General features: G+C 47.3%; 1 protein-coding gene across 1 annotated transcript; it reads left to right on the top strand.

Moving 5' to 3' along the window:
- The first annotated feature begins 3,753 nt into the window (after positions 1-3,753).
- Positions 3,754-25,257, top strand: LRRC24 (leucine rich repeat containing 24). Its single transcript, XM_058174828.1, has 5 exons — positions 3,754-3,827; positions 16,030-16,201; positions 19,288-19,566; positions 23,406-23,574; positions 24,181-25,257. Exons 1-5 carry the CDS (start codon positions 3,754-3,756, stop codon positions 25,188-25,190), a joined length of 1,704 nt encoding a protein of 567 aa, XP_058030811.1. The 3' UTR covers positions 25,191-25,257.
- The last annotated feature ends 3 nt before the right edge of the window (positions 25,258-25,260 follow it).

Here is a 25,260-nt window from a genome sequence, read left to right as displayed (position 1 = left end):
GTTGAGTCATGCTAGCCACATGACCATGGAGACGTCTTCAGACAGCGCTGGCTCTTCGGCTTTGAAACGTATGTGCGAGGGGAACCGTTACTTTTATCTTTACACAGTATTATGTAGCCTGATTGATTAACGTCCCTTGCCTCACCCCATATGTCCCCATATTAGAAAAATATAACGAGAATAAAACAAAGTTGAAGTTTATGCACACATAGGATTAGCAAGATTCTGCTGGATGTGTGTGTGTGTATAATATATATATATATATAAAATTGGAAATGTCTTGGCAACGTTTCGACGAAGTCTCATTCGTCATCTTCAGGCTTCAGCTTCGTGCTTCTGGGAGCAATGTGTGATCGCAGCTGTTTCTTCCTTTTAACCTTTTAAACCTTTCCTTTTAAAAGGAAGAAACAGCTGTGATCACACATTGCTCCCAGAAGCATGAAGCTGAAGCCTGAAGATGACGAATGAGACTTCGTCGAAACGTTGCCAAGACATTTCCAATTTTACACGGGAGAAAACCCGAACAACCAAAGACCTACATACAAACACCCGTGAAAACCTCAGAAAACAAATATATATATACTCAGCCACCTAATGTGCAATCACTATCCTAAAATGCTTTCTAAACATAACTCTGTTTTATTTTAGCAATTCAATTGCTGAGTCCCTTAATTTTGGGAGGCAGGGGGCGGGGGGCGGGCACTGTGTGTGCATAAATTCTGGAGTGCGTGCTAAGCACTATCTTATAAGGGCCGCTACAGCGACTTCCTTGATGGTTTAAGGAAGGGAGGCTGGAAAACCAGCTGAATTGCTTTTGCCCGCACATGGCAGAGGGTAGAGCCAGATGACCCTTGGGCGGTCCCTGACGGATGAAACTCCACAGTTTCCAATGGTTATGAAAATGATCAAGAAGATGGAATCAGGGTACCTGGACCCCTTCTCAGAAGGCCGACAGGTAACAGTGAAAGGAACATACAGAGTTAGACTAGGGCTTCTGGTTTGTTGGGCCCAACACACTGCTTAAAACAGGCAAGGACCAAGGGAAATAGAATAGAATAGAATAGAATAGAATAGAATTCTTTATTGGCCAAATGTGATTGGACACACAAGGAATTTGTCTTGGTGCATATGCTCTCAGTGTACATAAAAGAAAATAGAATGGAATGGAATGGAATGGAATAGAATAGAATAGAATAGAATAGAATAGAATAGAATTTTTATTGGCCAAGTGTGATTGGACACACAAGGAATTTGTCTTGGTGCATATGCTCTCAGTGTACATAAAAGAAAAGATACGTTCATCAAGGTACAACATTTACAACACAATTGATGGTCAATATATCAATATAAATCATAAGGATTGCCAGCAACAAAGTTACAGTCATACAGTCATAAGTGGAAAGAGATTGGTGATGGGAACTATGAGAAGATTAATAGTAGTGCAGATTCAGTAAATAGTCTGACAGTGTTGAGGGAATTATTTGTTTAGCAGAGTGATGGCCTTCGGGAAAAAACTGTTCTTGTGTCTAGTTGTTCTGGTGTGCAGTGCTCTATAGCGTCGTTTTGAGGGTAGGAGTTGAAACAGTTTATGTCCAGGATGCGAGGGGTCTGCAAATATTTTCACGGCCCTCTTCTTGATTTGTGCAGTATACAGGTCCTCAATGGAAGGCAGGTTGGTAGCAATTATTTTTTCTGGAGTCTGGGATGAAGGACTTGGTGGTTGGGATGCTGTTAAGGGACAAAGTAGGGATGGACTAAACCAGAGGTGGGTTTCAGCAGGTTCTGACCAGTTCTGGAGAACCGGTAGTGGAAATTTTGCGTAGTTCGGAGAACCGGTAGTAAAAATTCTGACTGGCTCCGCCCCCCGAGTCCCAGCTGATTGGGACGAAATGGGGATATTGCAGTACCCCTCCCCTGCCACGCCCACCAAGCCACGCCCACCAAGCCATGCCATGCCATGCCCACCAAGCCACACCCACAGAACCAGTAGTAAAAAAAATTTGAAACCCACCACTGGACTAGATGTCCTTCAGGCTGATTCCCACCCCAGGATGCTGTGAACTCGGGAATAGTCCTCCCTCGGGGGTCTGTGGAGCTGAAGGGATGGGAGTCTGGAGACCATCGCTCCTCCCCAGTTTTGCAGACTCACTGAATCCCAAACTAAGCCCTGCCCCCCCCCACCAAGGTTGGCACCAGGCTGGGGGATTGAGGGGGTCGCTAAAAGGAGTTAGTGGTCCCAAAGGCAGTCTTGGTTTTTTCTAGGTGGTTCCATCCATCCTCCACTCATCCCTCTCCATCTACCCACCTGTCCATCCATTCACCTGTATACCCATCACCCATCTGCCCATCTATCCACCCATGCACCTCTCCCTCCCTCCCTCTATCCAGCCATGCCTTTATCTATCTATCCATCCATCCATCCATTGATCTGTTCATCCATCCTTCCATCTGTCCAATGGTCCATCTGTCCATCCATCCACCTGTGCACCTGTCCCTCCCTCCCCGCATCTATCCAGCCATGCCTTTATCTATCTGTCTGTCTGTCTGTCTATCTATCTATCCATCCATCCATCCATCCATTTCTCCATTCACCCACCCATTCATCCATTCACCCATCTATCATCCATCCGTCCACCCATCCACCCTTGCACTTGTCTCTCCCTCCCTCCCTGCATTCATTTATTTATCCATCCACCCATCGATCTGTTCATTCATCCTTCTTTCCCTCCCTCCCTCCTTCCCTCCCTCCACCCATCTATATGCCCATCTGTCCACCCATCCGCCTGTGCACCTGTCCTTCCCTCCTACCCATGCATTCATGTATCCATCCGTCCATCCATCCATCAATTTCTCAAATCACCCATCCCTCCATCCGTCATCCATCAGCCCATCCGTCCATCTGTCCATCCATGCACCTATCCCTCCATCCCTCCATTTCTCCATCCATCCATCCGTCCATCCCCCCCTCCTCCCGTGCCCCTGCCTCTCCCTCCCTCCCCTGTCCCGGCTGCGGCCCCTGCGCTTCCCCGGCGGCGGCGGCGGCTGTGGCTGCCCAGGTGGGGGATGCTCGGCGGGGAGGGGGCGGCGCTGACGTCACCGGGCGGGCGGGGGGCAACGGCGGCGGCTGGCACGGGAGGCAGAGCCGGGCACTCGGCGGCTTCCCAGGCGAGCCAGCCGGAGCCGCAGCCGCAGCTGGAGCCGGAGCCGCAGCCGGAGCGAGGCCGCCGATGCCATGGAGAGCCGGGCGGGGCAGGTGAGCGGCGGGGTCCCGGAGCTGCCTCGGGCAGGGCGATGCCCGCCGCGGGGTGGGCGCGGGCAGGGCCGGGGGCGTCTCCCCGAGGGGGATATCTCGGGGCAGGTGATGGGCCGCCGGGACTCCCGGCCACCAGAAGGCAGCAGGTACCGGGGGCTGGGGGGGCAAGTGCCCAGGGAGCCCCCTTGGTGCCTGGGGAGGGTCGCCTCTGCCCCGTGGAGCAAAGACCGGCCTCCCTGCCCCCTGGAAGCCCAGCCTTGCCCATCATCCCCAGCCAAGGGAAAACATGCCATAGCGTAACGTAACCGAAGTCACAGAAGGACAGACTCGGAAGGGACCTTGGAGGTCATCTAGTCCTGCTGAGGCAGGAAACATTTGGGGGACTCCCTCACCAAGTGGTCCTGTTTTTGTCTTGTAGCAGGGAGTTCCACTGCTTCATTCCGCCCTAAGCCATCGTGGGAGGCTTTGGGGACCCTAGAGCTGCTGGGGCCCCTTCTGAGATGGGGGAGCTGGGATCAGAGCCCCCGAAAGGAGACGATCCCGGCCAGATGCCCATCCTGACGGCACCCCCAAGGCTGGTCCCCAATAGTTGATGCGCTCAAAGGTGGCATCTCTGCCATCCAAGCTTCTTCTGGGCTCCGGCCATGGATGGGATTCAGAACAGGTAGTCCTCGACTTACAATAGTTCATTTAGTAACCATTTGTACTTACAACAGCACTGAAAAAAATGATTTTTGACCATGTTTCATATTTACAACCATTGCAGCATCCCCATGGTCATGGAATCAAAATTCGGACTGCTTGGCAACTGACTCACATTTATGACGGTCACAGTATCCCAGACTCATGGGATCCCCTTTTGCGACTTTCCCAGCCAGTTTCTGACGTGCAAACTCAACAAGGGAAGCCAGATTCGCTTAAAGACCACATGATTCACTTAACAATGGCAGTCATTCGCTTAGTGACTGTGGCAAGCAAGGTCGTAAAATGGGGTGCAACTAACTTAAGATTTGCTTCGCTTAGCCATGGACATTTTTGGCTCAATGGTGGTCGTAAGTCAAGGAGTACCTTAAATAGAGGCTTTTGCATTGAAAGGACAGGTGAAATTCATTTAAATCAACTTGTAAGTTTTTATAATTAATTAACTCAGTGAAAAACTCAGTGAAATAAGGAGGGAAATTATTATCAAAGTGAAGAGAGAAACTGGCTTTCGCGAAGCCAAAATTTGGATCGTGTGAATTGGGCATTGTGGTTGATAAACCGAGGTTTGGAGTTTAGGTGACTTACACACTCCAACAATTACGATGTGTAGAATAAACTGTGTTTGTTGTGCTCTGGTGGGGATTTTTTTCACAATATGGGCCTCCAACTGTGGGATGCTTTGGGTGACCAAGCCGTAAATAATTCTGTGTGGCTTTTATTGATATTCATGGAAATCAAAACGGTGGAGAATTAATTGTAAAGATTTCTACTGATTATTTTCAAAACAATTGGAAACAACTGTTTTGTTTTCTTTGTGTAGAGTTTCTTGGCCATAGGACTCATGTGGGTTAAAGTTTTAAAATAAATACAGTAATTTAGACAAAAAGGAGAATTAATTGAAGCGAGGCATTCAAAGGGGGAGAGGTTACTGATTTTATCAGTAAGAATAAAATTCAATTCCGTCAGATTAAATGGAATTAAATCAAATTAAATTCAGCCACATGATTTAGCAAATTGTGGTGAATCAGGTCCTAAATTTGTATGGAGAGAGCCCAGAAGAATTTAGTTTTGCAGGTAGTCCTCGATTTACGACAATTGAGCCCCAAAATTTCTGTCGCTAAGTGAGAGAGTTTTGCCCTATTTTACGATCTTTCTTGCTACAGTTCTTAAGTGAATGACTGAATTAATTTTGTGAATCCGGCTTCCCCCTTGATTTTGCTTGTCGAAAGGTCGCAAAAGGAGATCACGTGACCTCGGGACTCTGCGATTATCATAAATATGAGTCAAAGTGTCCGAATTTTAACCATGTGGATGCTGCAATGGTCATAAGTGTGAAAACTGGTCATAAGTGACTTTTTTCAGTGCCATTGTAACTTTGAATGGTCACTAAGTGAACCATTGTAGGTTGAGGACTACCTGCAATGGTTCCCAAGGGTATGAATCAGTAGTGGGTTTCAAATCCCGGTGCTACCGGTTCACTATTGCTAGCACACAGCGCTTCTGTGCATGCGCAGAACGTTTTTGATGACGTCTGGGCGGAGCCTCCTGCTACCGGCCTACAGGTTCGCCCGAACTGGGGTGAACCGGTAGAAACTCACCACTGGTGTGAATGTGTGGGCATGCACAACTCAGTGACTCTGGAGGTGCTTCAGGTGCCTAGACGGATGTGTTTACTGAAGGTAGAGCCTCCACCTTCACTGACAAGATCTGTCTGTGCCAGGTAAATTTCACAGACCCCTCCCCTCCTCTTCCTCCATCCCTCACCCCAATGGACCACAGCTATGCTGGTTGGGGAATTCTGGGAGTTGAAGTCCAGACATCCTAAAGTGGCTAAGGTGTAGAACAGAGGTGTCAAACTGGCATCCATCCACTCTCCTAGAGAATGAAATATTTTGGGGAATATTAAAAAGGCAGGATAGAATATTTCCCCTAAAGGAGAAATGTGCGGGGTGGGGAACCTTAAGGGAGGCAGAAACCAGTCCCAGTCTCCCTGGCCCCCAAGCAGAAATTGAGGAGGCCAGCTTTTAGAAATGCAGATTGGGTCATCCATTCAGAAAGACGGGTCAGACCGAAACGCCAGGTAAGCAACACAGTTAGGCAAGCCAAAGTTTGACAAGATTCGCTCAGACAAACACCTAGGATTTGCATTTCCCCTTTTGGCTGTAGAGCCAGCTATGACCCCTATATGACCCCATGGAATGGAGAAGGTATTAAAAAAAACCCATCCTACTCTCAACTCCATTTTGCCAGCTGTCCCAGAACCTCTCTCTCTCTCTCTCTCTCTCTCTCTCTCTCTCTCTCTCTCTCTCTCTCTGTGTGTGTGTGTGTGTGTTGGCCTCCATTTTATTCCTGGCTTGGACCTGGATTTTTTCTTCCAACAAAGGTTGTTTTTTTTTTTTTGCATTTATATCCTGCCCTTCTCCGAAGACTCAGGGCGGCTTACACTATGTCAAGCAATAGTCTTCATCCATTTGTATATTATATACAAAGTCAACTTATTGCCCCCAACAATCTGGGTCCTCATTTTACCTACCTTATAAAGGATGGAAGGCTGAGTCAACCTTGGGCCTGGTGGGACTAGAACCTGCATTAATTGCAGGCAGCTGTGTTCTAATAACAGGCTATCTTACAGCCTGAGCCACACCGCGGCCCCGGTGAAGAAGGCTGCCCTAAAACAGGGGTCTCTAAAACTTGGCCACTTTAAGACTTGTGGACTTCAACTCCCAGAATTCCCCCATCCCACCATGAGGCTACCTCCCATATGCTGGCTGAGGAATTCTGGGAGTTGAAGTCCACAAGTCTTAAAGTGGCCACATTTGGAGACACACACACACCCCCGCCCGTAAAGATTCAGTGTCTTGCCTTCAAATATCAGTAGATGCACACAAGATTATTCTTCTGGCCCTCCCTTTTAAGGTTCTGCAGCCCATCATTTTTGGGCTTTAAAATCCCCTCCTGCAGTTCACCTGGGCTGCATCTTAGTGTTGGAAGAAATATCCATCCGGTTCAGTTCCAAGCTGGGGAGAAAACAAAATGGAGGCTAATTGGAAAGAGGGTCCATTTATTGACGAAGCAGAACCACCAAAGCATTTGTGATTCTGGGCAGCTGACCACATGGAGTTGAGAATGAGGGGTATTTATACCTTCTCTTGGGCCTTGCCCTTCAGCTTCCTGTTCCTGAGCAAGAACATGTAGTCTATTGGCTCTTGTCAGATTCCCCTGGGGCCGTGTGCAAATGCTAGCTGTTTGTCTGAGATAGGTTTGGTTGAGGTTTGGGCTCATGCAATGAAAGGGGCTTGTTGGGCAATTCCTGCTGTGGTTGAGGGCTAATCCTACATTTCTTCAGACTGTAGGGAGTAATGGGTTACCAAATCTGCGTTTTGAAAAGCTGCCCTCTGCTTAGTACCTGCTTGGGGTGCAGGGAGTTGGGGCTCTGAGTTTCTGTCTTTAGAAACCTGCTTCTCCTTTAGGGAAATATAATATCCCACCTTTTTAACATTTTCTAAAATATTTCATTCTTCGGGGAGGGGAGGGGGCTTCCCATATGGGCTTCTGCAAGAGGGGATCCAGGTAGATCAGGCCAGCAGTGTGTCACAAAAACGCCAGTCACTGTTTCCTTGACAAAACCCATCTTGATTTTCTTCCTCCAGCTTTGGTTAAAAGGTGTTTTTTTTTTGTTTTGTTTAAAAATGCATTTGCCTTCAGAGAAGGGCATTGCGTGTCAGAGGCTGCTGCTATCAGAAGCAACTGATGTTCTTGGTTCACAAAATACAGCTGGTCCTCGGGTTATGGCCGCAATTCAGTCCCCAATTTATGGTGCTTAAGTGAAACGTTGGTAGAGTGAGTTTGCCTCCTTTTACGACATTTCTTGCCCCGTTGTTAAGTGAATCGTTGCGGTCGTTACGTTAGTCACATGATTGCGACGTAGAATCTGGATTCCCCGTTGAGTCTGCTTGCCAGAAGGTCGTAAAATGGAGTGAAACTCACTTAACAACTGTTTCGCTTAGCGACGGGAATTCTGGGCTCAATTGTGGATGTAAGTCGAGGACTACCTGTGTAGGGTTTTTTCCTGCCTATGTGGGGGGGGGTTGGACTGGAGGACCTCCAAGGTCCCTTCCAACTCTGTTATCCTGTACAGGTAGTCCTTGACTTACAACTGTCCATTGAGAGGCCGTTCAAAGTCACGACTGTTGCAGTATCCCCATGGTCACGGGATTAAAATTCCGACGCTTGGCAACGGATTCATATTTATGACGGTCGCAGTGTCCCAGGGGGCGGGCACGCGATCCCCGTTTTGCGACCTCCTCCCAAGCAAAGTCAACGGGGAAGCTGGCTGAGGAACTCTGGGAGTTGAAGTCCACAAGTCTTAAAGGGACCAAGGTTGGAGACCCCTGCTTTAAATATTCTCTTGCAAAAACGGAGTTGTAGCTTCCCTTGGGAACTTGGCTTGCAGATGCTTGTCTGTCCCCCACCTCTATTCAGCATGAAATCGAGAAATCTGATGTGTTGACGTCCCACCCTGTTTGGGGTCTGCGTGGTGTGGGGAAGGGGCAACGGAGACCCCTGCCAATGGATTTCTCCCCTAATTTCACCACCGGCTTTTAAAACTCAAGGTCACTCTGGATATTCCCCCCCCCCGTGACGAGATTTGCTAATGACCCACCGTCATGCTTGATCCATTGTAATCTCAGGAAGAGCATTCTTGATAAGCCCCTGTGATGAAGAGGCTGATCCGTTTTGCACGTAATCCTGCCCTATCCCTGGAGGATCAGAGTGGATCATAATCTTGTACGTCACACGCTGTATCTGCCTCTCTTTTGCAAGGGCCCCCAGGGGCCCCGACTGCCCTTCTGACCTTAGAGATTCTGAACCCCACTGGAAGAAGTCCTACGGAGAGCTTAATATTGTTCTAGCTTTCAAGCAGGGGAACTGAGGCAGAGGGAGCGCAGGTCGGTTCACACATGGGCAGTAAATCAATATATTATTTTCTTGGTGCTTATGGAGACCTTGGTGTTCTCTGAGCTGGGTTTTTAGCTTGCAGATATTTCATGACCCAACTAGGTAACATCATCAGTGTTAGAAGGGAGTGAAGTCTGCATGGAGGAGGAGGGGGGGGAGGAGGAGGAGGAGGAGGAAGAGGAGGACTATGTGGTCCTTGGTGTTCTCTGAGCTGGGTTTTTTGCTTGCAGACATTTCATGACCAACTAGGTAACATTATCAGTGCTAGGAAAGAGTGGGGTTTGTGGAGAGGAGGAGGAGGAGGAGGACTGTGTATTCCTTGATGTTCTCTGAGCTTGGTTTTTGCTTGCAAACATTTTATGACCCAACTAGATAATATCATCCATGCTAGAAGGGAGTGAGGTTTGCAGAGAGGAGAATGAAAATTGTAGGTACTCTCTTAGTATGTTTGTTTTTGTGGTAGACGTTTCATTACCCAAATAGGTAGCATCATCAGTGCTGGTGGGTGTGGGGTTTGCTCTGTTTATGTACAGTAGCCTGCCCTGGCAATGTTGGTGGGGATATGGTTTTCTACTTGGTAAAAAAGATGTTGAGACTCTAGAAAGAGTGCAGAGAAGAGCAACAAAGATGATTAGGAGACTGGAGGCTAAAACATATGAAGAACGGTTGCAGGAACTGGGTATGTCTAGTTTAATGAAAAGAAGGACTAGGGGAGACATGATAGCTGTGTTCCAATATCTCAGGGGCTGCCACAAAGAAGAGGGAGTCGGGCTGTTCTCCAAAGCACCTGAGGGTAGAACAAGAAGCAATGGGTGGAAACTCATCAAGGAGAGAAGCAACTTAGAACTAAGGAGAAATTTCCTGACAGTTAGAACAATTAATAAGTGAAACAACTTGCCTGCAGAAGTTGTGAATGCTCCAACGCTGGAAATTTTTAAGAAAATGTTGGATAACCATCTGACTGAGATGGTGTAGGGTTTCCTGCCTGGGCAGGGGGTTGGACTAGAAGGCCTCCAAGGTCCCTTCCAACTCTGTTATTCTATAATTTCTGAAGTTTTGAAACTGCCTTCCTCTTGGAGATACGGAGGCTCCATCGCTGGAGGTTCTCATACAGCTGGCGTTAACCAAGAAACGAACCATGAGGGAATTGAAGAATGGGGTCTTTCTTTAATTCCTGCTTGAAATGCAAGGATTGGCAATCGAAAGGATTAGCATTGTTTGTTTATTTATGTTGTCACGCAGTATATATAAGCATAAGCATGAAATAATTATACAATATATAAGCATATATATGAGTATGAGTATTGTGTTGATTGCGACAAGAAGGCAGTTTTGGGTCAACGTTGGGATGACAAGCATAGAGGCCTTGATGGCTGCAAGACTCCTCCTGGCCTAATTCAGGGGAAAATGTTTCCATATTTGAGGGGCTGCCCCCAAAGAAGGGGAGTGGGGGGGTCAAACTATTTTCCAAAGCAGGGGTCTCCAACCTTGGTAACTTTAAGCCTGGTGGACTTCAACGCCCAGAATTCCCCAGCCAGCTTTGCTGGCTGGGGTATTCTGGGAGTTGAAGTCCTCCAGGCTTAAAGTTGCCAAGGTTGGAGACCCCTGCTCCAAAATCCCTGAGGGTAGGACAAGAAGCAACAGATTGAAACTCATCAAGGACAGAAGCGACCAAGAACTAAGGAAGAATTTCCCGATAGTGAGAACAATTCATCAGTGGAACACAAGTTGTTGGTGCGCCATCACTTTTAAGAAGAGTTTTCACAGCTGCCCAAAGGTGCTTTTTCAGGAGGCAACTGGACTTCCTTGTTTTTCTTTGAAGACGTTTCGCTTCTTATCCAAGAAGTTTCTTCAGTTCTGACCGAATGGTGGGGAAGGGAAGGATTGAAACTCCTTGTAGACAACTGGTCATCTGCATCCTTTTAGTGGCCTCCTAGTGGCTTCAATGACCCTCTAAAAGGATGGAAATGACCAGCTGTTTGCAAGGAATATAAATCCTTCCATTCCCCACCATCCGGTCAGAGCTGAAGAAGCTTCTTGGATGAGAAGCGAAACGTCTTCAAAGAAAAACCAGAAAGTCCAGTTGCTCTTGAAAAAAAGCACCTTTGTGACAACCAGGACCTGAATGACTGAGAATCTCCATAAGCGATTGGACAGCTTCTTGTCTGGAATAGAGTCTCCTGTGGTGAGCAGGGGTTGGACTAGAAGACCTCAAAGGTCCCTTCCAACTCTGTTCTTCTGTTGTTCTGAAAGCCGTGTCCTGACTGAAGGGTCCTTTTGTCCTTCTGCTTTCTCTTGCTTGAGTTCTATATTTGGCTCTCGGCATGCCAGCATGCCAACCCAGCACGTGATGGAGTTTGGGCTGGGCGTTATGCCAACCTCAATAGCTCCAGCCTCTTGGCTCAGCTTGAGGCGCAATGGCAGGCCGATGCGGTAGCATTTCAGAGGACTTTGGGGTGGGGGGGCTTAAAGCAAAGAGTTGTGTTTAAGACGAGGAAGATTCAGGCGGTCGGGTAGAAGAGCCATTGCCCCTACTAAGCTAATAGGCCCCTTGGTGAGGCTCAGGGGCTTAAGCCCAGATATCTGTAATCTCTCTGTGAGCCTGTGGTTTCCATACTGCAGGTTCCTTTGTTTTTTTTTAACTTTGGTCAGATCAACAGAGTTGGACGGGACCTTGGAGGTCATCTAGTCCAACCCCCCACCCAAGCAGGAGACCCTACACCATTTCTGACCGATGGCAGTCCCGTCTCTTCTTCAAAGCCTCCAGTGATGAAGCTCCCACAAATTCTGAAGGCAACTTCTGTTCCATGGGTTGATTGTTCTCACTGTCAGAAAAGTTCTCCTTATTTCCAGGTTGAATCTCTCCTTGATCAGTTTCCATCCGTTGTTTCTTGTCTGGCCTTCAGGTGCTTTGGAAAACAGTTTGACCCCCTCCTCTCTGTGGCAGCCCCTCAAATATTGGAAGATGCTATGATGTCTCCCCTGGTTCTTCTCTTCCCTAGACTAGCCAGGCCCATTTCCTGCAACCGTTCTTCATATGTTTTAGCCTCCAGTCCCCTCATCATCCTGGTTGCTCTTCTCTGCACTTTTTCTAGAGTCTCAAACTCTTTTTATAGTGTGGTGACCAAAACTGGATGAAGTACTCTAGGTGTGGTCTTGTGGTATTAGTACCTCACTTGATCTTGATTGTATCCCTCTGTTAATGCAATTTAGGATTGCATTGGCTTTTTTGGCTGCCACCGCACACAGCTGGCTCATATTTAGCTGGTTGTCCACTAAGACTCCAAGAACCCTCTCACAGTCACTGCTATTAAGAAACCTGGTTTCCCCCAGTCTATATGTGTACTTTGGGTTTTTCTTGCCTAAGTGTAGGACTTGACTTTTCTCTGCATTGAATTTCATGTTGTTAGACAGGGCCCAGGGTTCAAGTCTGTCAAGATCCATCTGGATCTTCAGCCTATCTTCTAGAACAGTGGTAGTCAACCTGGTCCCTACCGCCCACTAGTGGGCGTTCCAGCTTTCATGGTGGGCAGTAGGGGTTTTGTCCGATACTGAAGCACTTTCCTTTTTTTAAAATTTAATTGACTTTTAAAAAAAAATTCATAGCATTATTTAAAAACATTTTCATTAGGTTTTTATAAAATTCCCCGTGACAATTTAAATTTCTGAAAATATACTATTTGTATCGCCCACGCATAAGTTTAGTTCATGTTGTGTAAGTGAAATTAAATGGCGCTATAATACGACCGCAAACAAAAGAATCTCGTCCCAGACTAGCTTGCGCATCTCCCCCCACACCATCCAGTGTAACAGACAAGCAGAGCTGGTAGCCGGCGCGCCACCCCCCAAACCTAATCCACGATGCGCGAGAGGCATGCTCAGATGACGATACACGGCGCATTACTCTGGAACCGGTGGGCGGTTAGAAAATTTTACTACTAACAGAGATACAAAAGTGGGCGGTAGGTATAAAAAGGTTGACTACCCCTGTTCTAGGGTGTTGGCTATTCCTACCAGCTTAGTATCATCCACAAATTTGGTAAGTTCCCCTACTTTCGTTGAGGGTTTCCCTAGAGCCATGATGGCGAATCTCTGAGAGCCCTCTTTGCGGGCATGCGAGCCGTCGCCCCAGCTTAGCTCCACCTGCCAGCCAGGTGGTTGTCGGGTCTCTGCCGCACATGCACGGGGGATGGGGCGCATGCAAAAGATGTGTGTGCATGCGCGAGGGGATGCATGCATGGGGTTGTGCGCATGGGGAGGGAGCGCGGGAAGGGGTTAGAGTCCAGAAGTCATCAAAGGGGCAGCACAGTTCTTCTGTGAACTATTGGGTTAAATTACAGATATGGTTAGAGGAAATGCTACAGCAACGAATAGAGCTAAGATCAGAGATATTCTTATTGGGGATAATACCGGAGAAATATAGCAAAGAAGATATATATTTGATAATACAGATAATAATCCCTAGTGCTGCCGTGTAACGGGGTGAGCTCCCGTTACTTGTCCCAGCTTCTGCCAACCTAGCAGTTTCGAAAGCACGTAAAAATGCAAGTAGAAAAACAGGGACCACCTTTGGAGGGAAGGTAACAGCGTTCCGTGCGCCTTTAGCGTTGAGTCATGCCGGCCACATGACCACGGAGACGTCTTCGGACAGCGCTGGCTCTTCGGCTTTGAAACGGAGATGAGCACCGCCCCCTAGAGCCAGGAACGACTAGCACATATGTGCAAGGGGAACCTTTACTTTTACAGATAATAATAGCGGCTAGAATAGTATTTGCAAAAAACTGGGAAGCAGACAAATTCCCGTCGGAAGGAGAGATAATAAAGAAAATTTTAGAATGTGCAGAAATGAATAGATTAACATTGCGAATAAAAGATAAAAAGAATCGATGTATTTCAAGGCATGGGGAAGTTTTTATGATTGGTTAGAAAAGAAATATAAATAAAGAGAAAGAGAGGAAGTGGATAGGAAAAAGATAAATAAGAGAAAAGACAATAAAAAAGAATAGAAACTCAGGTAAATGGAAAAGGGAGAAGGGGCGAAGAGAAAAAGAGTTACTATAAAAGTGTACATGAATGATAAAACAGATAGAATAGAATAGAATAGAATAGAATAGAATAGAATAGAATAGAATAGAATAGAATAGAATAGAATTTTTATTGGCCAAGTGTGACTGGACACACAAGGAATTTGTCTTGGTGCATATGCTCTCAGTGTACACAAAAGAAAAGATACCTTCATCAAGGTGCAACATTTACAACGCAATTGATGGTCAATATATCAATATAAATCATAAGGATTGCCAGCAATAAGTTATAGTCATACAGTCATAAATGGAAAGAGATTGGTGATGGGAACTATGGGAAGATTAATAGTAGTGCAGATTCAGTAAATAGTTTGACAGTGTTGATGGAATTATTTGTTTAGCAGAGTGATGGCCTTTGGGAAAAAACTGTTCTTGTGTCTAGTTGTTCTGGTGTGCAGTGCTCTATAGCGTCGTTTTGAGGGTAGTGGTTGAAACAGTTTATGTCCAGGATGCGAGGGGTCTGTAAATATTTTCACAGTCCTCTTCTTGATTCGTGCAGTATACAGGTCCTCAATGGAAGGCAGGTTGGTAGCAATTATTTTTTCTGCAGTTCTAATTATCCTCTGAAGTCTGTGTTTTTTTTGTTGGGTTGCAGAACCGAACCAGACAGTTATAGAGGTGCAAATGACAGACGCAATAATTCTTCTGTAGAACTGGATCAGCAGCTCCTTGGGCAGTTTGAGCTTTCTGAGTTGGCGCAGAAAGAACATTCTTTGCTGTCCTTTTTTGATGATGTTTTTGATGTTAGCTGTCCATTTTAAAACAAGATATAATTATTAAACAAAAAAGAATTTGAAACAAAGATGTATATAAATAGAAAATCGGGGCTGCTTGAATACCATTCTAGATGGAATTAAAAATGGAAACAACAAAGGAGTGGGAAAGGAAACAGGAATAGTGAGAGGGAAGGAGGAGAGAAGAGAGGAAAGGAGAGAGAGGGATAGAAGAGAGGGAGAAGGAGAGGAAGAAAAAAGAAGGGAAAGAAGAGTAGGAGAGAGGGATAGAAAGGGAGGAAGAAGAGAGGCGTGGGGGAACGGGAGGGGAAGTAGAAAGGGAGGAGAGGAGGAATGAAGAAAGTAGAAAAAGACAGAAGAAGAAAGAGGAGGGAAGAAGAAGAGGAAAGGTTGTGCTAAAACAAAGAAGAGGAAATGGTAAAAGAGCAGCCCCAAACAAATAAAAATGAAAGTTAAAGGATATAAGATGAATGATCAGTGATGGATAAGAGACTTTACATTTAAATATGTTTATGAGAAATAAAAATTTAAAAAAATATGCAAAAAAAAGGGGGGGCAACACAGCTGGCTGAGGATTTCTGGGAGTCCAGGAGTCATAAGGGGGAGAAGGAGGGTCCAGTTCCTCCAACTGGCTTCCATGGCTAAGGAGGAACTGGAGCCTGGGATGACCATGATCTCATTGAACATCTTAGCTGCTGTCCTCCTCTGCTCGGAGACTGATAGTCCTTGACTTACGGCAGTTCATTTAGTGACTGTTCACAGTTACGACGGTACTGAAAAAAGACAACTATTTCTCACACTTATGACCATTCCAGCATCCCCAAGGTCAGGTGGTCAGAATTCAGGTGCTTGACAACTGACTCATATTTATGACGGTTACAATGTCTTGGAGGTCACGTGATCCCCTTTTGCGACCTGACGAGAAAGTCCGTGGGGTTTCCCATTCACTTAACAACCGCAGTGATTCACTTAACAAACCTGGCAAGTGAGGGCGTAAAAGGGGGCCAAGCTCACTTAACAAATGTCTCACTTGGCAACGTAAATTTTGGGCTCCATTGTGCTCCATTGTGGCCGAAAGTCGAGGACTACCTGTACACGACAGGATGGGGCTGGAGTCAAAGACTACCAGGAGGACGTGCACGGTTAGGCACTCTTGAGATCATCTGAACGATCCTCATCATTGCCGGATTGCCCTAAAGGGTACCATCCGGTCACCTGGGGGTGACCTGCCTCGGTTTCCCCTATGTTGGGAGCCCTGTTGCAATGTTCTCTTTATTTCTCTCTCTCTTTCCTGCAGCTGGTCTAGGATGGCCCCGGCGAAGGCTCCACTTCTCTGCCTCCTGCTGCTCGGGCTCCTGGTGTTCCAGGCGCATGTATGTCCCGCGCCTTGCCGCTGCTACAGCCTGACGGTGGAGTGTGGCTCTTTAGGGCTGAAGGACATTCCAGGGAGCATCTCCCCCACCACGCAGGTGAGGCCTAGTAGAATAGAGAATATAGAACAGTCGTGGAGAACCTTTGACGTTCCTGTGTGCTGGCCTGCGGGCCAGAAATGGCACGTGAAACCATCCCGTGAGGTATGCAGGGCCACGCTGGCCTTCACGCGTGGGGGAGTGGCCTTGGAGTTTTCATATCTAATGATCTAAGTGCCAAAGCCCACTGCAACTGCATCGCAAAAAAGGCTCTAAGAGTTGTAAACCTAATTTTACGCAGCTTCTTTTCCAAAAACTCTACACTACTAACCAGAGCATATAAAACATTTGCTAGACCAATTCTTGAATACAGCTTGCCTGTCTGGAACCCATACCTCATTTTGGACATTAATACAATTGAGCGTGTCCAGAAATATTTTACTAGAAGAGTTCTCCACTCCTCTGAATACAACAAAATACCTTATACCACCAGACTTGAAATCCTGGGTTTAGAAAACTTAGAACTACGCCGCCTTCGACATGACCTGAGTTTAACTCATAAAATCATCTATTACAATGTCCTTCCTGTCAAAGACTACTTCAGCTTCAATCGCAACAATACACGAGCACACAATAGATTTAAGCTTAATGTGAACCGCTCCAATCTTGATTGCAGAAAATATGATTTCAGCAACAGAGTTATTAATACTTGGAACACACTACCTGACTCTGTGGTCTCTTCCCAAAATCCCCAAAGCTTTAACCAAAACCTGTCTACCATTGACCTCACCCCATTCCTAAGAGGTCTGTTAGGGGTGTGCATAAGAGCACCAGCGTGCCTACCGTTCCTGTCCTACTGTTTCCTTTCATTATATCCAATTAATATAGTTATTATATACTCATACTGATATATATGCTTCTATGTTGTATAGTTATTTCATGCTTATGCTTATATATACTGTGTGACAAAAATAAATAAATAAAAATAAAAATAAAAATAAAAAAATAAAAGATTCCCGGAAGAGCAGCAGTCCATTGCGCATGTGTGAGCCGGCACCCAAACACCCGGATACCAGCCTGGAAGTGCGCCCGACAAACAGCTAGCCCTCGCACATGCACGTAACTTCAACCCAGAAGTTTGGGTGCCGGCTTGCACATATGTGCTGAAACACCGCTCTTCCGGGTTCCTCCGCCCCTATGCACGCGACAGCCAGGTGACCGGCGCGCGTGTGATCACAGGAACGTGGAAGATGAGCCAGCGAGGCCGCGCATTCTTCGCGGGATGGTTTCACGTGCTGCTTCCGGCACGTGTGCTATACGTTTGCCGACACTGACATAGACTATAGTGTCAAACTCGATTTCATTGAGGGACGCATCAGGGTTGAGTTTGACCTTGGTGGGGGGGCAGGGTAGGCGTGGCTAGCTCAACGTCACTCGTGTTGGGGGCGGCTATGGTGGCCTGAGCGCTCTGCCAGTGAAAATGGAGCTCGGGAGGGCCGCGCATGGCCCTCTCGAGCTCTTGTTGTGTCTTGCCCGCTCTCACAGCAGCCGGGGCCTTCTTATCTGCTCCCGAACACGGAGGAATGTATGCCTCCCGGCCCCAGTCCTGGCTCCATGCCCAGACAAGCTGAAGAGGAGGGGGCACCTCCCGGTCCCAGCCCTGGCTCCATGCCCAGGCAAACGGAGCAGCTAGACCCCTCCCCCTCCTCCACAGCATGTGAGCCTGAGGAAAGTTTATTTCCAACAGCTGCTGATTGGAGTGACCCTCGCATCAGAAGACTGGATAGGCGGAGGCAACAGAAGGAAGGGAGGGGCAGGCCTTAATGAGTGCTGAGTCATGGAGCCACACCCCATGGCCTATATAAAGGATCTGCTTTCTGGCAGTCTCTGAGTCAGGCAAAGTCAAACTTATCTTGCTGAAGTCACTTTCTGGTCTCCTGCCTGCTCTGAGGACTTTGCTAGGACTTTGGGCAGAGCTGCAGAGGCAAGCCTGATTCGGATTTCCCTGACCCGGCCGTCAGCGGAGGAGTGGGACACGACAGCTCTGTTTTCATTGGCAGAGGGTTGCAGGAGGCCATTGCAGCTGAAAATGGAGCTCGGGAGGGTCTCACGCAGCCCTCCTGATCTCCGTTTTTACAGGCAGAGCGCTTGAGCCACCCCAGGCGCCCCCGACACGAGTGACACAGTGGATGCCTGTGGTGGCCCAAGTGCTCTGCCAGCGAAAACGGAGTTCTGGAGGGCCACACGTGGGAGGCAGTCACAGCTGAAAATGGATCTGGGGAGGGTCACATGCGGCCCTCCAGAGCTCTGTTCTCATTGGCAGAGGCGCCACGGGTCGATCCTTTGCGGTTTCCAGGGCAGCCCCCTGGGCCGGATCTAAGCACCACAGGGCTTGAGTTTGACACCCCCGAGAATATATCATATATAATTCTTTATTAGCCAAGTGTAATTAGACACACAAGGACTTTGTCTCTGGTGCAGAAGCTCTCAGGGTACATACAACAATCCATCCCAAAGGTGCTTTTTTTTCCAAAAGGCAACTGGGCTTCCTTGGGTTTTTTTCCTTGAAGACGTTTCGCTCGTCATCCAAGAAGCTTCTTCAGTTCTGACTGAAATGGTGGAGAATGGAAGGATTTATATTCTTTGCAGTCCTCTGGTCATTAGTACTTTGAAAGTCAGCCATTAGCTCTCTCAGTGTCGTAGAGGCCACTTGGGGGTTTATCTTGGATGGTTCCACACCCAGAGTGTAAATGGGTGTAACCTTCTTGGAACTTTATTGACTCTCAAGAGGGCTAACGAGCGATTCAAGATGAGAAGACCCTTAACATGGGGAGAAGGACCCCACAGTTTTCCTCCTCTCCGCAAACCTCACTCCCGTCTAGCACTGATGATGTTCCCTGCAAGAAAACAACCAAGCTCAGAGAGCACCAGGGACCACATAGTCCTCCTCCTCCTCCTCTCCACAAACCTTACTCCTTTCTAGCACTGATGATGTTCCCTAGTTGGGTAATGAAACGCCTGCAAGGAAACCACCAAGTTCAGAGAGCACCAGAGACCTCAGGGTAGAATTTATGTAAACAAGAGACCTGCGTCTCACCCTTGACTGACTCTGGCCTTTGTCCCTCCTTCCCTCTCTGGCTGGGCAGACCATTTTCCTGCAGGACAACAGCATCACCCAGATCCGCCAACAAGACCTGGCGTCCCTTCTGGATCTCCGGTATCTCTACATGCAGAACAACACCATCTCCGCCCTGGAGCCCGGCGCCTTTCACCACCAGAATCGGCTGCTGGAACTGGCGCTGAATGGCAACCGGATCCATTTGATCAACAGCAGCATCTTCAAAGGCTTGGAACACCTGCGGGTCCTTTATCTCTCCGGCAACCAGATCACCCGACTCCCAGATTTCACTTTTTGTGAACTGGAGGTGAGGCTGTTTGGGGGTCCAGGGAGAATGAATGAATGAATGAATGAATGAATGAATGAATGAATGAATGAATGAATGAATATTTTAATTTGTATACCGCCCTTCTCCCGAAGGACTCAGGGCGGTGAACAGGCAGTTAAAATACAGATACACACAATAGTTAAAAACATCCCTTAAAAACTAATTTAAATTTGCCCAAATGTTAAAATAACACACTCCCCCATAAAATTACAAAACTTTAAAAACCCATCAAATTCAATTAAAATTCAAAGGTAAAAATCAAGCTAGGGAGAAAAGTGGCTGGAGATCCTTCAGCCTCCACAAACAACAATATCTGGCGATTCGTAAGCCTTGTGTCAGGGGTTTCAAATGGTACACTTCACTTCACTTTTTATTTTACTGTTTACTTTACTCTTAACTTTATTATTTACTTTATTGTCATTGCACCTTGTACAACAAAATTAAATGCCATTTTCAGTGTACATTATACATAAGAAAACTATAAAAACAAACATAAAACAACAACACACATCTATCACATTCCATACAATTGAATCGAAAACTCCTGATACTGCATTAATATTGCACTATACAGAAGAATTCAGTATAGTTATAGTTCTACCCTGGGGTAGAAGCTGTTTTTCAGCCTATTTGTCCTTGTTTTTATTGTCCTGTACCGTCTGCCAGATGGTAATAGTTCAAAAAAAAGGGTGCCCAGGTTGATATGGATCTTTAAGAACGTTTTGGACTCTCTTAAGGCAGCTGGAGCTCTCAAGCTCTTCCAAGGAGGGGAGAGGGCAACCAATGGTCTTCTGGGCAATGACGTTGACCCTCTGGAGTGCTGTCCCATCTGCCACTGTGCAATTGGCAAACCAGACACAGGTGCTGTAAGTTAAAATACTCTCTATGGTCCAGCGGTAGAAGGTACCAGCAGAGAGTGTTCTAACTTACTGCACCTGTGTATGGTTTGCTAATTGCACAATGGTGCAATTATATACATCCATAGCAAACCGAATTCCGAGACAAGCAGTTTCCTCAAAGAACCTGTTGTAAATGCTCCAACACTGGAAATTTTTAAGAAAATGTTGGATAACCATTTATCTGAAATGGTGTAGGGTTTCCTGCCTGGGCAGGGGGTTGGACTAGAAGACCTCCAAGGTCCCTTCCAACTCTGTTATTATTATTATTATAACATGTTTATTGGATGTATCGTATTGGCACAGGCTGCTGAAAACCAACTCTGAAGGTTCCTGCGGTTTTCACCTAATTAAAAGTAAAAGTTTTCCCTCCTTTTCCAATCAATCAATCACATGGTCCAATGAAGGTGCCATGCCGTTGCTTGGAAACTTCACTCCTCTTTTCAGCCACCTGTGCGAATGTCCTTGGTTCTCAGTGGGAAACTATTTTGTTTTGGCTACAAAACCCCAACTATCTCTGTTCCCCCCCTCCCTATCCCTCATCTCTGTTATGGCAACGCTGAAGCCTCCAAGATGGCCTCAGTCAGGCTAGCTTCAGAGTTGTCACTTTGTTTTGGGTAACTGAGGCTGATGTCAGGTTTATGCATTGAACCAAGCCTTGGTTTGTATAAATCAATATTCCATCAATCTTAATGGGCTGCATTCCTTTATACCGCTTGATATAGTGGACTGGTGGCGCCACACATGGAATACTGCTTTCTGTTTTGGATGCCATGATATAAAAAAGATGTTGAGATGCTAGAAAGAGTGCAGAGAAGGACAGCAAAGATGATTAGAGGACTGGAGGCTAAAACATAGGAAGAACGGTTGCAGGAATTGGGCATGTCTTCTTTAATGAAAAGAAGGATTGGATTGATATGATAGCAGTATTCAAATATTTTAGGGGCTGCCACAAAGAAGGAGTCAAACTATTCTCCAAAGCACCAGAAGGCAGGACAAGACCCAATGGATGGAAACTAATCAAGGAGGAAAGCAACTTAGAACTAAGGAGAAATTTCCTGACAGTTAGAACAATTAACCAGTGGAACTGCTTGCCTCCAGAAGTTGTGGGTGCTCCATCATTGGAGGCTTTTAAGAAGGGATTAAAGAACCATTTGCCCAGAATGGTCTAGGCTAGGCTCGCCTACTTGAGCAAGGGGGTTCCACAAGAAGACCTCAAAGGTCCTCTTTAACCCTACAATTTTATGTTCCAAGACAGGAATCACCAAACTTGGGCACTTTAAGCCTTGTGGACTTGCTGGGGAATTCTGAGAGTTAGAAGAACAGAGTTGGAAGGGACCTTGGAGGTCTTCTAGTCCGACCCCCTGCTTAGGCAGAAAGCCCTATATCATTTCAGTCAAATGGTTGTGCAATCTCTTCTTAAAAACCTCCAGTAATGGAGCGCCCACAACTTCTGGAGGCAAGCAGAGTTTTGTTGCTTCTCTCCTTAATTAGTTTCCAACCGTTGCTTCTTGTCCTGCCTTCAGGTGCTTTGGGGAATAGGTGGACCCAGGGGTGAAATCTAAAAATTTTCCCTACCAGTTCTGTGGGCGTGGCTTAATTGGTGGGTGTGGCTTGGTGGTCAGATGACTGGGTGGGCGTGGCCAATAACAATAAATAATAAAAATAATAAACAAAGTATACAAAACAATAAGAGGTACCAAAAACCAACTTTCACACTTTACACACACACACAACACAACACAACTGACTCACACACAATGTAAAAGCAGCTGCACTTCACACTTCACACAGCCACAAAAAGCTCAAAAACCAGCTTTCATACTTTACACACACACAACCCAACACAACTGACACACACACACACACGAAATGCCACATACAGCTTTCTGAGATTTTGTGTGTTTGTGTGTTTGTGTAGTTAGAGTGAAACACTACAGAAACACACCAAATCTTAGAAAGCTGCACAAATATTTTATTTTATTATTTTATTTTATTTATATTTTTTAGAAATCAGGGGTCTCCAACCTTAGTAACTTTAAGGTTTGTGGACTTCAATTCCCAGAGTTCCTCAGCCAGCAAAGCCAGCCAGCATTAGTTGCTCAGTGATGAAATAGATTAGCTAAGCAACTGATTCTGTCTGGTGCTGAAAGTGAAACTGGGGCTTTGGGGCTGGGAAAAAAGCCATGCGTCCGATCAGTAATCAGGTAATTGCCTTAGAATCTCTTAAAAGGAGGTTTTCTACATGTTTTCTACAGAAAACATGTTTTTAAGGTTCTGCTGATGAGGAACTCAGGTGAGATCGCCAGAGGAGCCTTTAAATTATTTTTTTTAAGTTTAAAGGCTCTGCCGATCTCAGCTGAGGGGTGGGATCCTCAAAGGCTTTTTTTTTAACTTTTAAAGGCATGTTTCGGCTGAAGAAAAACCTGCTTTTAAAAGTAAAAAAAAACCCCTCTGCTGATGGTGCAGCTCAGCAGAGGCAGGGGGTGGGGTGGGGCCAGGGATTTTTGCTACCGTTCCTCCGAACCAGCAGCCGCCATCGCTACCGGATCGCGCAAGCCGGTCGGAACCAGAAGCATTTCACCCCTGGGTGGACCCCTTCTTCTTTGGAGTCACCCCTAGTCCTTCTTTTCATTAAACTGGACATACCCAATTCCAGCAACCGTTCTTCATATGTTTAATCTTCCAATTCCCCTAATCCTCTTGGTTGCTCTTCTCTGCATTCTTTCTAGAATCTCGACATCTTTTTTACATCGTGGTGACCAAAACTGGATGCTTGTTTTGATTGTCACGATGATAAAAAAGATTGAAGTCCGCAAGCCTTACAGTTGCCAAGTTTGGAGACCCTTGTTTTAAGACCCAAGGGGTAAGGACCGGAACTGCTAAAGGGTCCTTCTGCTGACTCTCGTCTTCCCTTTGCAGAGGCTCCAGGAACTTCACCTGCAAGAGAACAGCATCGAGTCTCTGGAGGACCAAGCACTGACCGGACTGACCTCGCTAGCCTTGCTGGACCTCAGCAAGAACAACCTGCGTACCATCAGCCGGGTGACCTTGAGACCCCTCATCAGTCTGCAAGTGCTGAGGCTGACAGGTATGTCCAAAACGACCCTTGGTAGTCCGCCTGGACGAAAGAAAAATCCGGGAAAGGAGAAGTCCTTTAATCAGGTGGGGAAATATGCCAGCAGAAAGGACCTAGAGAAATCGACAACATCTGACACCTCCAATCAATCAATCAGAAGAAGGGACCTTGGAGGTCTTTTAGTCCAGCCCCCAGCTCAGTCAGGAGACCCTATACCATTTCCATCAGAATAGAGATGGAAGGGACCTTGGAGGTCTTCTAGTCCAGCCCCTGCTCAATCAGGAGTCCCTATTCCATTTTGATCAATATAGAGCTGGAAGAGACCTTGGAGGTCTTCTCGTCCAGGGGTCTCCAAAGCTGGCTGAGGAACTCTGGGAGTTGAAGTCCACAAGTCTTAAAGGGACCAAGGTTGGAGACTCCTGTTCTAGTCCAGTCCCCTGCTCAATCAGGCGTCCCTATACCATTCTGATCAAAACAGAGCTGGAAGGGACCTTAGAGGTCTTCTAGTCCAGCCCGCTGCTCAACCCTATACCATTCCAGTTAAGTGGCTGTCCAGTCTTTTCTTAAAAACCTCCAGTGGATTACTCTTGACGGGATACTTGTTTTCTTTTCCGGCAGAGAATCCATGGCGATGCGACTGTGCTCTGCACTGGCTCAGCAGCTGGATCCGCGAGGAAGGCCAGAGGCTCCTGAGTCCCCAGGACAAGAAGATCGAGTGTTCGGAGCCGCCCCGCCTGGCTTACCAAAGCCTCGCCGACGTCTCCGGCAACAGCTTGATCTGCATCCCTCCGGTCGTGCAAGTGCAGCCCCTCGAAGTCACGGCCCGGCTGGGTGATGACCTGCGCGTCTCCTGTCAGGCCTCGGGCTACCCACAGCCGCTGGTGACCTGGCGTAAACTCGCCCACTGGCGGGCCGGGGGCTCCAGGGGAAGCCGGACCCATCTGCCCAGTGGAAGTTTTGAGCTGAGAGAGCGCAGCGTCGGGGAACGCTTCGAACAGTCGGACACCGGCAGCGGGATGCTGTTCCTCAACAACGTGACGGTGTCCCACGCTGGGAAATACGAGTGCGAGGCCTCCAATCCCGGCGGGATGGCCCGGGTGGTCTTCCACCTCATGGTGAACCTCTCGCTGCAGCAGCAACAATCGCAGGGCTACCCGGCTTCGGTAGACATCAGCCAGGAACCTCTCTACGACATGGAGAGCATGGACTTCCACGCCCTGGGCATGGCCACGCAGACTGCCATCGCCGTGGCCATCTCCCTGCTGGCCCTCGTGGCCCTCCTGTTGGTGATCATGATCTACCGGAAACACCGCAAGCGGAAAAAGGCCAAGAAGGAGGAGAACATCTTGTATGTCAACGACTACTCCGATGGGCCCACCACCTTCGCCCAGCTAGAGGAGTACCGAGACGAGAGGGGCCACGAAATGTTTGTCATTGACCGCAACAAGCCCCTCTTTGCCACCTATAAGGACCCCCAGGGCCTGGCAGGGGTCTTCCCGGAGCAGCTGCAAGACCAAGCGACTCAGACTCTGGAAGGAGAAGAAGAGGCTCCCCAAGAAGGCAGCGAGCTCTTCACCAACCAGGCACTGATGCTCCAGCCTCAGATAGCGTATGAAATCCACTGCTGAGTGGAGCTATGGAAGTTGGGGTGGAATGGACTGCCTCCAATGGAGTGGTTTTCTTGACTTCCTCCTACCA

Source organism: Ahaetulla prasina, chromosome 3, assembly GCF_028640845.1.
Source record: "Ahaetulla prasina isolate Xishuangbanna chromosome 3, ASM2864084v1, whole genome shotgun sequence".
Classification (NCBI taxonomy): domain Eukaryota; kingdom Metazoa; phylum Chordata; class Lepidosauria; order Squamata; family Colubridae; genus Ahaetulla; species Ahaetulla prasina.
This window is presented reverse-complemented; position numbering and strand designations above follow the sequence as displayed.